The 15,898-nt window shown below is 42.5% G+C and overlaps 1 protein-coding gene across 5 annotated transcripts in view; it reads right to left on the bottom strand.

The window, feature by feature from the left end:
* The window catches only part of STOX2 (storkhead box 2), a 280,620-nt gene that overhangs the window by 41,173 nt on the left and 223,549 nt on the right, over positions 1-15,898 (bottom strand). For all 5 annotated transcript variants that reach the window (XM_040333977.1, XM_040333978.1, XM_040333980.1 and 2 more), the window contains exon 2: positions 13,333-13,485. In XM_040333977.1, the coding sequence (XP_040189911.1) occupies positions 13,333-13,485 (153 nt within the window). The remainder of the gene's footprint in view (positions 1-13,332; positions 13,486-15,898) is intronic.

Here is a 15,898-nt window from a genome sequence, read left to right as displayed (position 1 = left end):
TATTATAAAACGGACATACAATCCATAGTGTGAAAGAAGCCCAAGTACGCGGTCTTAAAAAAGTGGTATCGGGACAACCCTAATGGAGGCTATTAAAAAGTGGAAGAAAAACCATTAAGAAATTATTTAATGTTATGAAAAAAAGCAAACATCATATTGCAGCTTACCAATTCTTCGATGCGGTGCCTGCATTAGGCCCTGTTCACACTTTCACGTATCAGAATCGCAGGCAGAAGCGAGTGATTATGTATGGGATTCCAAAAACTCAGCAAAACATACAATGCACATGTGGTGCCATTATTTCTTAATGGCACCCAAAACACAAAGCAATTTTGCCACAACTGTCCTGAAACAAAAACGTAAAAAAATTGCAGCAAAACACGCAAAGCCAAGTGCGCCTGGCTCAGTCCAAAAATGTGGTACATGAGCTTCTTTGGCGTGTTTTTGGTGCAGAGAGGCCTGTTCAAAATGACGCCACAAAAATGCACAGTGTCGCTTTAGGTCGTTTTCTTTTTAGGCATTCTTTCTTGTATTTCTTTTACACCTGATGATCTGGCTAGTAAGTCTGTTTTTCAACAAAACAAGCTGTTCTGCATATGTAGCAGTTGTAGGCCTGAGAGAAACCATTTAACACTGACAGGGGTGCTTATAATGGTCAGTTTTATTTATTTATGCAAATCCTTGATCCCAAAAGAAAAAAAAAAAAAGTTGACTTAGCTGCTTAAAGAGTATTAGCTGGAGTTTGGCTTTGGTTGGTTAGTGTATCTAAATCTGCTGGTGCATCTAAAGCTGGGTAGACAATGTGAGTTTACAGATTTCCACATCGACGCGTGATTGTATGCAGGGTTTCCCCCCGCTGCACTATTGTATTCTGACATCGGGGACTTTTCTTACAGCATGTGGGCTGCCTCGTGAGATGGACATTGGGAGCAAGTTTCATTTACCTCCCAACATTTAAGATAGTTAGGTGCAGTGGTGGCTGGTGCTCAAAATTTTTGGGGGGGCGCAAACAAACTGAAAAATTCTGAAAAACAATTGCAGCCACTGTGCCCCATCAAACGCCGCCACTGTGCCCCATCAAATGCCGCCACTGTGCCCCATCAAATGCCGCCACTGTGCCCTCCGCCCACTCGCTGTCTGCCTGGCACTTACCCTATTGCGGTGGCGGGTCAGGCAGTGAGTGACAGCGGTGAGCTGTGGGACCCTTCAGTGGGCCAGACAGCGGCGAGCTGTGTCCTCCATGCTTCTCCTCCCGATAGTCGTCCAAATGCAGAGCCTGTCCTTTCAGACAATCAGGTGATGAGTAACAAACCTGCACTTCCTGATTAGCGGCGAGGCAGTTCAGTGTTAGAAAAGCAAATGGATATTCGCTTTTCTAACACACCTGGGTGGACTCCGAGCGCAATGATTTGCGCTCCAACTTCACCTTTTTTTAAAGCTTATGGCTCTTATCAGGTGCTTCAAAAATAGTATCCCCCCGGCTGCAATTCAGGTGCCCGGCGTCTGAATAGGGGATAGATGCCTGAGTAGGGGATGCAACGGCGGCCATGGATAGATTTATGCAATGCATGAATCTATCTACTAGTCATAGGGGTGGCTGCAGAGAGGGGACAGCGCCCGCCGCCCGTGCGCCCTTAATGGACGCACCGCCGCTGGGAAGATGGGACACATTGCAGCACAACTATTGCAGGCAAAAGACACACCTCTGCCACACTGCAGTTATGAGGACAATGCAGAATTTACATGCTAAGAATTATTGGCTAAATCCACAAAATAGACACTAGAACAGCCCTCAAAATTTGGACTCGCCTGCTCACATTTGGCGAGGGAATTTATCAGCAGTGTGAGTATGGACAGAGCTTCCCCTCACACCGCTCACACACTCACAGTGCGGTCAGTACAATAACTGAATCCGTGGGTGCAGCACAATGGTATGTGATAATAAATAAGGCAGACTGTTGTGGTGTTCTGGAGGCATTGGGGGATTGAAGAAGAAGTTTGCTGGGAGTAAAGGGGGATTGAGGAAACATATGTGCTGGATTGGGGGGGTTAATTGGGGGCATATGTCCTGGCATCAGTGGGATTAAATAATGCCCCATCATTGGTAATATTGGGAGGAATAGTGGCCCCATCATTGGTATTCAGTCTGAGGAAAAGTGGCCCCATCATTGGCATTCAGTCTGAGGAATAGTGCCCCATCACTGGTATCAGAGGGAGGTTTTTATTTTTAGGCTTTTAAAGGTTTAAACAAGCAGAGAGGAGGCAACAAATACCCCTAAAAAGCAATCAGGGTGCTGACAACATAGTGTAAAATGAGCCCTTAGGTAGGGCGTCTCCATTCCACTGGACAAACAAGGAAAACACCTTTGGACAGCAGTATTATTAGTCTGGGGAGAGGGTAGTGTAGGATGCTCTAGCAGATTTGGATAGACTTGACTAACAACTTAAAGCCAAACATCAGCTAATTTTGTTTAAGCAGTTACAGCAACATTTTTTTTTCTTTTTTGGGAAAAAGGTTTTACATAAATTAATAAAAGCAGACCATTATAAGAAGCCCTGTCCGTGTTAAATGGTTTGTCTCAACCCTCCAACTGCCACTTTTGCTGGAAAGCTTGGTCTGTTAAAGGAAGTTGAAAAACAGACAAGATCACTAGCTGAACTTAAAAAAGGAAAAAAAAGAAAAGACTATAAAAAGGGAAACAAATGCAGCCAATACACGTTAATATAGTATTAATTATTATAAAAAATGCACCCCTCCACAAAAACTACCGTATTTTACGATTCTCTAGGCCAACAAGAGCCTTGTGCACTGGTGTTTCTATTGCTGTACTGCACCATTCCCTCTATCTGGCACATTTATATGAAGTATATACTCTATCCCATTACATATATATCAGCTAGAGGTAGACCGATATAATCGGCCGATATTTGGCAATTTTTGATAAATCGGCATCGGCCGATCATTATTAAAATTAGGCCGATATTTTACACTGACCGCCGTTCCTCCTCCCTTCTCCACACTCAGCGGCTCTGGCAGCATCAAGTGTCGCGCTGAGTGTGAAACTGACAAGTACCCGTGTCACCCGCCAATCAGTGCCACCTGCCAGTGCCAACCAGTTCCAATTGTCTGTGCCACCTGCCAGTGACATCTGTCTCAAACTAGTGGCATCTGTCAGTTCCAAACCAGTGTATTTTGCAAGTCCGCTGCGCAAATACGGTGTGACAAAAAGTATTGCAATGACCGCCATTTTATTCTCTAGGGTGTTAGAATAAAAAATACATATAAATGTTTGGGAGTTCTAATTAGAGGGAAGGAGATGGCAGTGAAAACACAGGGGAAGCTCCATTAGTCTTGTCATGCCAACAGCCACCACAAGATGGCGCCAGATCACAGAAGGAAGCCGCGGCCTCAATTACCGGCCTGCGTGGCCCAACGTGATCGCACTGTGGGGGTGCACAGAGACACAGGATGGTCCTGTGTCTGTGCGCCCCCACCTCCCCCGCCGCGTGATCGCGCCGGGCCGTGCTGGCCGGTAATTGAGGCTGCGGCTTTGCGGCCTTCTGCATGCCACGGTTTCCTTCCCCAGGTCACTAATTCTTGTCGCAATTGCTACCTGGCGCCAAGATTTTGTCGAGCCCTGCTCTAAACGCATCAAAAATACACCAGAGTGCCTCTAAACGCATTAAAAACACACCAGAGAGCATCAAAATACACCAGAGGGCCTCTAAACGCATTAGTAACACACCAGAGTGCATCAAAATGCATCAAAAACACACCAGAACTCGACCGGTACGGAGCCCTCTCGGGATATAAAATTAATGCATCCAAATCGGAGGCGCTTCCGCTTAACATACCGATCGATGAGGCGACCCATCTGCAAATGTATTTCCCCTACAAGTGGAAGACTACCGCTCTGAGGTACTTGGGTGTATACATTATAGGGCTGCAACTAACGATTATTTTCATAATCGATTAGTTGGCCGATTATTGTTTTGATTAATCGACTAATCAGATAATCTTAAAGTGTGGTGTACAATTTAGTTAAATATGTAAAAAAAAAAGGCAATTTATTCTTAAACATCCATATGCAGTGGTAAATATAAATAACCAACTACAGTAATTGTAATGCCTTCTATTACCTCCACTTTTCTTTTTTTTTTAAACAAACTTGTTATACTTACCTGCTCTGTGTAATGGTTTTGCACAGAGCAGCCCAGATCCTCCACTTCTGGGGTCCCTCACCGATGCTTCTGGCTCCTCCTGCCTTCAGAGTGCCTCAATAGCAAACTGCAAAGTATAGTATAGAGCGCCCCGCTATAGCAAGATTAAAAAAAAAAACACTTCTGCCTTTTAGAACCACTTACTTCCTGCCCAGGACTACATGTCCCATGAGGCATTGCTCCTCATACTTGCACATTCACAAATTCTCAGACACTTAGTGACATGTATGGATGGTGTACTGAGCTGTATGTGTGCTGCACTGTATTTCCTGATATGTAAACAAATAATGTATACTATATGCAGGCCAACTAATCAACTGGCCGATTAATTGATTATGAAATGAGTTGACAACTATTTTCATAATCGATTAACCGATTAGTTGTTTCAGCCCTAATACATTACCTCGAGCTTCGGCACACTCTATCAGGAAAAAATGTCCCCCCTCTTCCGCTCCATCAGGGCCCTCCTGTTACAGTGGAAAAAGCATCATATATTCTTTCTTAGGGAGGGTTGCGTCGGTGAAAATGACTGTCCTCCCGAAGGTCCTATACCTGTTCCAAACACTACCCATCCAAGTCCATTATGCCCACCTAAGAAAACTCCAGACGGATCTGTTGCAGTTCACCTGGAACTACAAGCGTCATAGGATACCACGCTCGGTCCTGATGGCGGTGCGCTCGGATGGAGGTCTGGCCTTCCCAGACCTTGTTAGGTACTACCAGGTGGCCCATCTGCGAGCCATAGCGTCCTGGTTTATGCGCCCGTGTAGCACCGCTTTGCAGGCGCTTCGGCAGCAGTGCCCATTCATTTCAATGGGCAGGAGTGGTGGAGGAGCGGTACACACCGCTCCAAAGATGCTGCTTGCAGGTCTTTTTTTAACGTCCTGCCAGCGCACCGCCTCAGTGTGAAAGCACTCGGTCTTTCACACCGAGACTGCAGGGGAGCCGTTTTGCAGGCACTTTACAGGTGCTATTTTTAGCCCAAAAGCGCCTGAAAAACACCCCAGTGTGAAAAGGGTCCAACAGTTAGATTTTACGAGATAAAGAAAAAAAAAATTAAATAAAATAAATTGGCCTAACATATCGCCCCCCCCCAAAAAAAAAAATATTGGCATCATATACCGGCCGTCGCTATTTCTAAATATCGGCATCGACCAAAGAAAAACCCATATCGGTCGACCTCTAATATCAGCTCAGCTGAATATGTACAGAAGTCAAGTACCATATTATTCTATTTTCACTGGCAGAAAGCCGCATTTAGAACATGACATCATCTCACTGTAAATGAATATTTAACACATTATACAGTGTGCCTCTTGGAATACAAAGAACCTGAAATGTTCTAGAATAACTTGCCACATCAGTATAAAGCCAAGTAGGGAAATTAAAACAGATTTTTATTTTACTGTCTGCCCTACACAGCATTATAAAAAACATTGTGCTAAGGAACTTTCAAGGAGAGCCCAACTCAGAGTGAACAGCCTGCATGCAATTTGTTCCTATAGCACTTAAAGTGGAGTTCCACCAAAAAATAAATTAATTAAAAGTCAGCAGCTACAAAAAGTGTAGCTGCTGACTTTTAATAATCAGAAACTCATCGGTCCAGCAATGCAGGCGTACGAAGCCCCGCTCCTCTTCACGGCGCCGGCATTCTTACTGTGGGGGCACGGCTGTCGCTTCACAGCCCGGCACGCACTGTGCATGCGTGAACCACACTGTGAATGGCCGGGCAATCTTCTGGGACCTGTGACATATCCCAGAAGATTGCAGGGAGGGAGAGGTTAGAGGTGAACTTCCTTCTGCGGAAGTGAGAGCCGGACCCCAGATCTCATATTTACACTAAAATGCAAAAAAAAAAAAAAAAAAAAGTTCCTTTAAGAGTCATGGGGGAAGTGCAATGGTATGGAGCTGGGTGGGGGCCATATAGCCATATACCAGAGCGCAGCCGGCGCAGGGCGCCAACGTATATTGTTGTGAGCCAGTCCGGAAATGGTTAAGATTGTTAATTATTTAACAATTTATTGTGCAGCTCTAGTAGCAAGCCATGCCCACCTAATTTGTGAATATATGACATAGAATATAGCTAGCAGTAACACCACAGATCACTGTACTAACATTGTATCATCAGTACAGGACCTCATTGCAAGCGCCTTATTTTTTTTTTCAGGTCAAGTCTGATTATTAGAGGAGAGCAGGCTGAGTTCCCAGAACAGCTAGAGAACTGGCCATGGTGTCTTCTTCTGCTTAGTGTGGCCAGTTTAAAATAGTAACTGGGGAACTGAGGGACTGGCAGGAACACCAGTGATTTCACATTAAGAAAGCAATACAAGGAGAACAGGATATTTTCTCATACAAGTACATGGTACAGCAGGCACATATCAGGAATATGGCGTGTTGGGGTAATAGACCGTTGAGACCCCTTTCACACTGAAGTGGTTTGCAGGCGCTATTGCGCTAAAAATAGTGCCTGCAAACCAACCTGAAACAGCCGCTACTGTCTCTACAGTGTCAAAGCCCGAGGGCTTTGACACTGGTGCGGTGCGCCAGCAGGACGGTAAAAAAAGTCCTGCTAGCCGCATCTTTAGAACGGTGTGTATACCGCTCCTGCCCATTGAAAACAATGGGACACCGCGACTATACTGCCGAGGCGCATTGCGGGCGGTTTTAACCCTTTCTCGACTGATAGTGGGGGGTAAAACCTCCCCGCTAGCAGCGAATAGCGCGGTAAAGTGTGGCTGAAAATAGCGCCGCTTTACCGCCACCGCACCTCATGTCCCAGTGTAAAAGGGGTCTAAGGAAGGCAAGCATGTGCAGCTAGGGAGATACAGCGAACCTGTGCTTTGTCCTGCTTGGGCAAAGCACAAGTTGCCTTTAAGCAGGGATCACAGACAGACACAACCAAATTCCTCTATATGATCACTTTTTTTTTGACTATAAACATATTCTGGCTGTAGGCCAGTCACCCAGGAGGGGAAGGGAAGCTGAGATAGGAGAGAAGGAGAGAGTTGAAAAGGTGAGCTAGCTTGTTTGAAGTAACATGCGCATGCAATAAAAGAGAATTGAAGATTAAGATGGATTCCTGAGCAAGGTTTCTTCGTTTTCGTTCCCAGGTCTGAATTAGGAAGGTTACTGTAATATCTCTTCAAGCACAAAATTTATATTATTCCTTGTCTTTTACAAACTAAGAGTGCGAGTGAGTTTTTTTGTTTTTTTTATTATGTAGCTTGCTGAAAAATTATTTCTTTTGAGTGTTTCTTTCGCCAGCTTAACTACCCTGCAGACTCTGTAGGAATTTAGTCTGAGTCAATCCATGCTAATTAAATGTAATACAAGACTGCTGTAGAGAGAGAAAAAAAAGGGGGAATGTCAGTTCTAGGGCAGCAGAGTAAATTTGGATTTTATTGCTTTGCATATTTCAGCTAGCCATGATTGGAGGAGAAACTGGGCAGTGTATTTGTCTAAAAGGGTTTGTTGTTCCTGCATTCTTTCCTGCGCTTTACTAGCCCCTGTCCATGTCCAACCAAGCTCTAAAATATCACATACCCCTTAAGGACAACTTAAGGGTTAGTGCTATATAGTAACACCTGCTTCCCAGGACAACACGTGAACAATGCTAAACATACCAAGTCTTTTACTTGTATAGGAAACTTGACCCAATCGTTTATGATCATGGTGGATTAAAACCAGAAACATACGTGAAAACATTGCAGCTTTCAATACAAGTAAATTGCTAATTATGCAACCCGTTAGAATCTACGCCTGCATGATGGGGATCTTATTGCCTATGTATGTATTCTTTGCACAAATTATTCAGCTGTATTTGTTAATCTATGGCTTGTATATCCTGCTTTCATTGAGATACTTATCTAGTTGTCAACTTGTCATTAACATGCCTTCTGGAGTATTTGCTTTGAACTAGGTTATTGAAACCTCTTTGGTGAATGTGCATTGGTATGCCTTCCAAAATAAAGGATCCTGTAATATGATCACAGAAAGAAAAATAAAATAAAAAAATGTATATTATATATATATATATATTTATTTATTTATTAGGGCTGTGCAAATTAACTTTTAATTAATCGATTAATCTTTATTTTTTTGATCGATTAAAATTCTTTTGATTGGTACTCACCTCTCCACCGGCTTCTGGGCCTTCAGGGAGTTCCGTCGGAGATCCGGGGACGTCACGGACACCGGCGGGGCTTGCCGTGTCCATCTGAAGGGCTCCTTTGCCGTGCCTTCATATCTGCATGCTGGCGGGACCTTACTATCTGCCACACGCAAGGGCTGTTACACTTCCCTCTATCAACCTGGGATTCTACAGACATCCACTGGGAGTTGTTATAGTTCCCTTCATGGGACATCTACATGCCGACGGACTGATGTTAACCTCTCCTCATCTGGATTCAGCAGTGGTATCGTTGTACACATTTTTATACCAATATCATACTTAGTTACATGTTTTTATGACTGCTTTTGGTACCGTTTGGTATTACTCCACCATTTTTACAGTTTATGTAGCTACATCGATTTTATTTCCAGTGCAATATTTATTTTGTTACCTACTTGAAGACTATAAAAGTTTTATTGCTATTCCCATCGAGCGCTACATTTGTGTGTTTTTTGTATCCTACTATCCATTTTTCAGTGGTTGGTAGCTGCACTAGGAATCAGCCTGCAAGGAGATCAGCTAAAAGTAGTTGGATCTGTATGTGTGTTATAATTAATCGAAATTCGTCGATTAATCGATTAAAAAAAAAAAAAAGATTAATTGAACAGAAAAATTTTGATCAGTAACAGCATATATATATATATATATATATATATATATATATATATATATATACACACACACACATATACACACACACACTCTCTCTCAAGTATAAGCCGAGGCACCTAATTTTACAAAAAACAAAACTGGGAAAACGTATTGACTCGAGTATAAGCCTAGGGTGTCCATCTGCATGCCTCACTGTGCCCATGACTAGACTGACGTTTAACATGAGAGTCTATGGAAGGGGTGCCCAGCTTTAAAAACAAAACAAAAAAACGGTGCTCCCCAGACAACACTTGTAGAGGAGAAATGGGGCTACAGTTTGGGGTTCAGGGAACCCAAGACCGGCCGGTACCGGGCCCCCAAAGTCACTGGAGAAATTACCGTTTAACATGGGAGTCTATGGAAGGGGTGCACGGGCTTTGAAAAATCGGTGCTCCCCGGCCGTAGGACAACAAACTTTGCACACTTATAGAGGAAGAGTGGGGCTACATGTGTGCCAAGTTACGGCTGGCTGGTACTGGGTCCCCAAAGTCCGGGAGATCAGGCGCAAAAAGGTGACTCGAGTATAAGCCGATGGGGGCATTTTCAGCACACAAAAAAAAAATATATGTGCTGAAAAACTCGGCTTATACTCGAGTGTGTGTGTGTGTGTGTGTGTGTGTGTGTGTGTGTGTGTGTGTGTGTGTGTGTGTGTGTGTGTGTGTGTGTGTGTGTGTGTGTGTGTGTGTGTGTATATATATATATATATATATATATATATATATATATATATATATATATATATATATATATATATATATATATATATATATATATATATATATATATATATATATATATATATATATATATATATATATATATATATATATATATATATATATATATATATATATATATATATATATATATACACACACACACACACACACACACACACACACACACACACACACACATACATACATACACACTCGAGTAATTATATATTTTTTATATATATATATATATAAAAAACAAACGCTCTACATATTATTTTATTCCAACATTATATATACAGTAGTTACATATGAGATTTGCCAGTATCATGTCTCTACATACATTATGGAGCAGATATATTTAAAGGTTTAGAAAGTAGGATGAGAACTTTAGGTCCTTGTTCCCTATGAAATCCCAAGAGGCTTTATTGAGATCTGTTCTGCAGCCTCTTCTCTGCCCACCAGGGAAGAAGAAAGCTCACTGACATCACATAACAGAGACCAGCTGCTGGAACTGGCCGTTCTGATCGGCATCCTCTACTCATCTGCATCAGCAGCACAGTGTGAGCAAAATCAAGCTAATTATACCAAAAACAGAACAACAACATTAGAATCTCACTTTGTCATGCAAAGTCAGCTATACGGCTGGCTTCATACTTGTGCATTACAAAGTAATTTGTGATTTGCAAAGTGGTGCCATTAACTTTAATGGTGTCTCAACGCAAGTTGACAGTGCTCTTCATGATATGGAGATGTCCTTATGTTCTTTTTATCCCTGATGGACTAGAAAGAACATGGGTGCTCTTGGACCCCTGAAAAGCGTTGGGATACTTTTTTGAATTTTACCCCTGACTTTTATTAGAAAAAACAGTTATAAAAAAGTTTTTATATCTGACCTTATAGCAGTGGCGTGGCGCTTCCATTTAAATGATGGTTTCAAATTTGAGCAGTGGATTGAAATCTATATAAAATTTCATAGACTTCATCGAGAGAGATTTCTCTTCTGTCTTAAAGCAACCCTGTCCATGGGGGCTGCTAGTGGTGACCTCTCTGTAAAAATACTAGGCAACTGGCTGTCGCTGGCTTCAAGTAGTTCTAAAGTCCGAAGTTTTTATTTTTTATCTTAATGTTCTGTGTGTCTGAATGGACACACAGAGCAGTGGCTCAGCTTAGGTGCCCCCATAGAAAGCTGCTTGCTGTGGGGGCACTCGGCAGGAGGGAGGGGCCAGAGCATTGGCAAGGGACTCAAGAAAAGGAGTATCTGGGCTGCTCTGTGCAAAACCACTGCACAGAGCAGGCAAGTATAACATGTTTATTATTTTTAAACAAAAAAAATTAAAATTAGACTTTACTATCACTTTCTGTATTTTTCAGAACACAGATTAGGAAGAGCAAAGTCAGAATTCTTGATCAGCAACATTTTTGCAGGGCAGTGACCCCAAAATATTAAAGTACTCATAATGATATCACAGCCAGGCATTTTCATAAAGTAGTAATAGCAATGGCAACCTCTATATTATCTTACTACCGGTTTCCTTAAAAGGTTTAAAGTGGAAGTTCGCATTTTAAAAGAAAATAATTCACATTTTTTTTGCAGGTAAAGCAACAGTGTCTTGATGGTGTACTGAAAACTACAAGCTGACAGCCACAAAGAAGCACTGCACGACTGTTTTTTTATTTAATTTTTTATTGTGACAGCGAGTGGGGTGAGAAGAACCCCCACTCGCTGGCACAATAGAGGATCGGGAAGGGGTGCAGGGACTGATGCTACAGTAATATGTTACACCCTGAATATGGATGCAACATGTTTGAAAGGTGAACTTATCCTTTAACTGACTTCTGATCAATTCTAAATTTACATATGACTAACAGTAGTGTTAAACTGTTAAAAATGTTTTAGAGAAAGGTGGAGTGTTGTACATGAAAGAGCTGATGGGGCAGATAATGAAGGCACCACCTAGCATTATGATTGGACGATGGAAACAGACACAAGGCACACAGGGCCTGATCCACAAAGAGCGGCCGCAACTTAAATTTTCCTATTTAAGTTACACCGCCGCAAAATCTCTACCTAAGTGCCTGATCCACAAAGCACTTAACTAGAAATTTTGAGCGGTGTAACTTAAATCCGTCCGGCGCAAGGCGTGCCTAATCCAATGGGGCGAGTCCCATTTAAATTAGGCGCGCTCCCGCGCCGGACGTACTGCGCATGCTCCCGCCGTTATTTTCCCAGACGTGCTTTGCGCGGATTTACGTTGCGACGGTTTTTGAGAATCGCGACGGGCGTTAAAAAAATGTTTTTTTTTTTTTTTTTTTTTTTTAAATTGACAGCGACGCGGGATAGAAGGGTCTACTTTACATGGTTTACTAAGTTTACACTTTGTAAAAGCAGCCCTAATTTTGGCGACAGCAAACTAATACTTACGGAGAAAAAACGAAGCGTAAAAGCTTTGTGGATCTCCGTAAGTGCTAATTTGCATACCCAACGCTGGATTTCGACGAGAAATGCCCCCAGCGGCGGCTGCGGTACTGCATCCTAAGATCCGACAGTGTAAGTCCCTTACACATGTCGGATCTTCTCCCTATCTATGAGAAACTGATTCTGTGGATCAGTTCCATAGATAGAAACAGGGATACGACGGCGTATCAGTAGATACGCCGGCGTATCCCTTTTGTGGATCAGGCCCACAATTCCTATGCACAGTAATTTTCCAAAGTTTGACTAATGAGTATGGGGGTTTGCAGAAACTGCTGATATAAAAAGGACTTCCATTATGACCCTAATATTATGTAATACAACATACATGATTATATTGCTTACACTTAACATACTCAAAAGTAAAGTAGAAGATTGGAACCAATATATAAAATTATGCAGCTACTTGATTCATGTTAACCATAAAGGGTACAATTCTAAATCAATACTAACAGCACTGGCTGAAAAAGCATGCTTGGTCTTGTAGTTCAACAGCTGAGTGGTGGTTGTTTACCTATCTCAGACCCCGTTCATACTTGTGCACTGTACTGCAGGAAAAATGTAGCCTTGGTTCTCAGCATAACTACTGAAAAAGTTGTTTTCCTATGCAAAACAGTGCAAATTCAGTATACCGTGTCATGTTAAATTCTGCAGAGTTTTAATGCAATTTTATACAACAAAAACACTGCAATAAAGGGCTACTGCCAGCACATAGTAAATAAATAGTGGTCAGGTCAAAAAAAAATAAAAAAAATTTAAAGCCAATCCTGGTCTATCCACTATCCAAACCTAGAAAAAAAAAAGTTTTGGCTGTAGCTGTACTCTCATAATAAGTTTACAATGATGTCTGTAACATAAAACACACACAGATAATGTTTCACGAGCAAGTGCCTGATATATATATATAAAAAAAAAAAATGTTCTCATTTCCAGCAGTGATAGAATGGGCATAAAACACACTGATAACTTGAAATGCAAGCAGGGGGTGGGGGGGGGGGGGGGGGGGGGGGAACAAGTGGGCAAGCAAGAGTGGGAGAATGTGAAAGAGGGTAGACAAAGAAAAATAATGGGAGCAAAGCAGACATGTCTTTGTTTACCTGGAAAGCAGGTTGTTAGGTGCTCCATTAGTGCTTCTTGCGTAACAGGTTTTCTTGCAGAATTCATAGTTGAGATGGCCAAGCAAAGGATCTCCCCGAGAGGGATGAACTGCGACTGGCTGATTGGAGACATACTAATAGGGGATACATCACCTAGAAAGAAAGAAGCAAATTTGTCATATACATTTTTTTTTTTTTAAATACATGAAGCTTCGAAAATACACATTTACAGGATTCAAATGTATAGCTTGCATACTTTCTGACATTGCAGGCAGTTACTGCACTACAAGTGGCAAAGCCACCGCTCCGTGCTGAACACTCATTCGCTTTCCACTGCAGCGGACGGACGGCAGCACGGCTAGACAGGAAAGTGTGTGATGTGGACTGTTCTTGGAGGAGAGGATTACAATCATTTACAGGCACTAGGGGTGGGGAATAAGGAATTAGAGTAATGTGCTTTGTAATTACAATCTCAATATTCCACTGCAAAGTATCCATGTAGAGGGTGGGGGTAATATCAAACGGAGATAGTGAGCACTGGAAAAACATTTCTAATACATCTAATGATGAGGACAAGAGCACCTGAAATACAATAAAAAAATATATATATATATATTAAAATATATAGAGATATCTATCTATCTATCTATCTATCTATCTATACATATATACACATACACACACACACACACACACACATACACACACGGTTGTGCTCAAAAGTTTGCATACCCTGGTAGAAATTGTGACAGTTTGCCATTAATATTGAAAAATATGACTGATCATGCCAAAAAAACTGTCTTAACCACTTAAGGACCGTCGCACGACTATATATGTCGACAGAATGGCACGGCTGGGCACAGGGACATATATATATACACACACACACACACACACACACACACGTCCTCTTTAAGAGCCCAGCCATGGGTCGCGAGCGCGCCGCCGGTGTCCCGCGATCGGTCACAGTAACTGAAGAACGGGGAGAGGTGTGTGTAAACAAACCTTCCTCGTTCTTCTCTGTGGCAATGTCAGTGATCGTCTGTTCCCTGATATAGGGAACGACGATCAATGACGTCACACGTCCGGCCCCGCCCCCCTGATATAGGGAACGACGATCAATGACGTCACACGTCCAGCCCCGCCCCCCTACAGTCAGAAACACACATGAGGTCACTCTTAACCCCTACAGCCCCCCCCCTAGTGGTTAACCCCTTCACTGCCATTTTTTTTACAGTAAACAGTGCATTTTTATAACACTTTTCGCTGTGAAAATGACAATGGTCCCAAAAATGTGTCAAAAGTGTCTGATGTGTCCGCCATGTCGCAGTTACAATTTATTTTTATTTTTTTATAAAAATGCCATAAAACTATCCCCTATTTTGTAAACGCTATACATTTTAATACCACCAAAAGAAAGCTCTATTTGTAAGGGGGAAAAAAAAGGACATCAATCTTGTTTGGAAACCGCGTAATTGTCAGTTAAAGTGACGCAGTGCCCAATCGCAAAAAGTTGCCTGGTCTTTGACCACTAAAATGGTGAAAATATGAATGATCATGTGAAAAAACTGTCTGCTATCCTTAAATAAAAATCACATGAAGCCATTTATTATCACATAGTTTTTTGGATCCTTTTTCAATCATAACAAAAATCACCCAAATGGCCCTGATAAAAAGTGTACATACCCAGGAATGTTTGACCTTGGTACAGTAACAGAAGGTGGCACACACAGATTAAAATGGCAAGTAAAAGGTTAATTTCCCACATTTGTGTTTGTGTATAAATCGTCAATGAGTTTGTTAGCTCTCACACTGATGCACTAAGCAGGCTAGACACTGAGCTATTAGGAGGTAGAAAAGAACAGTCAAAAGACCTGTGTAACAAGGTAATTAAACTTTACAAAGATGGAAAAGGATTTAAAAAGGTGTTCTATCAGGTCGAGGTCAGGACTCTGTGCAGGCTAGTCAAGTTCCTTCACCCCAAACTTGCTCATCCATGTCTTTATGGACCTTGCTTTGTGGAGAAGCCTGGCCCCCCTCCTCCTTCCCCTGCTGCCGGCCCAGTAAGAGAGCGCAGTGCGAATGCGCAGTAGGGCCCCGCTGTGATCATTACATATACAGTATGTGTATCTGCTGACTTAATTTTCTGGAGGGGGGGGGGGCGGAGCTCCACTTTAAGGCTGGGTTCACACTATTGCGAATTGGAGCCAGTTCACACAACTCCTTAACGGCTCTGGTGCAAATTCCACAGGCGTCCTGTGCGTCTTCTGGTTCATTTCAGGTCCGAATTCAGCCTTAAATTTGGGCTGAAAAATCGGACCTGAAACGGAGCAGGGATGCACCAGACCCCTGCTGTGAGCTGCAGCGTGAACCCAACCCAAGATTACCCTTCACAGGAACTGAGGGGCCAAGCCCAACCCCTGAAAAAGAACCCCACACCATAATCCCCCCTCCACCAAAGGATTTGGATCAGTGCAAGAAGCAAGAGTCCTGACCTCAGCCCGATAGAACACCTTTTGGATGAATTAGAATAGAGACTGTGAGCCAGGCCTTCTTATCCAACATC

The sequence above is a fragment of the Rana temporaria genome, chromosome 1 (genome assembly GCF_905171775.1).
Source record: "Rana temporaria chromosome 1, aRanTem1.1, whole genome shotgun sequence".
NCBI lineage: Eukaryota > Metazoa > Chordata > Amphibia > Anura > Ranidae > Rana > Rana temporaria.
The sequence above is the reverse complement of the archived record's forward strand: the minus strand, read 5'-3'. Positions and strand labels throughout refer to the sequence as shown.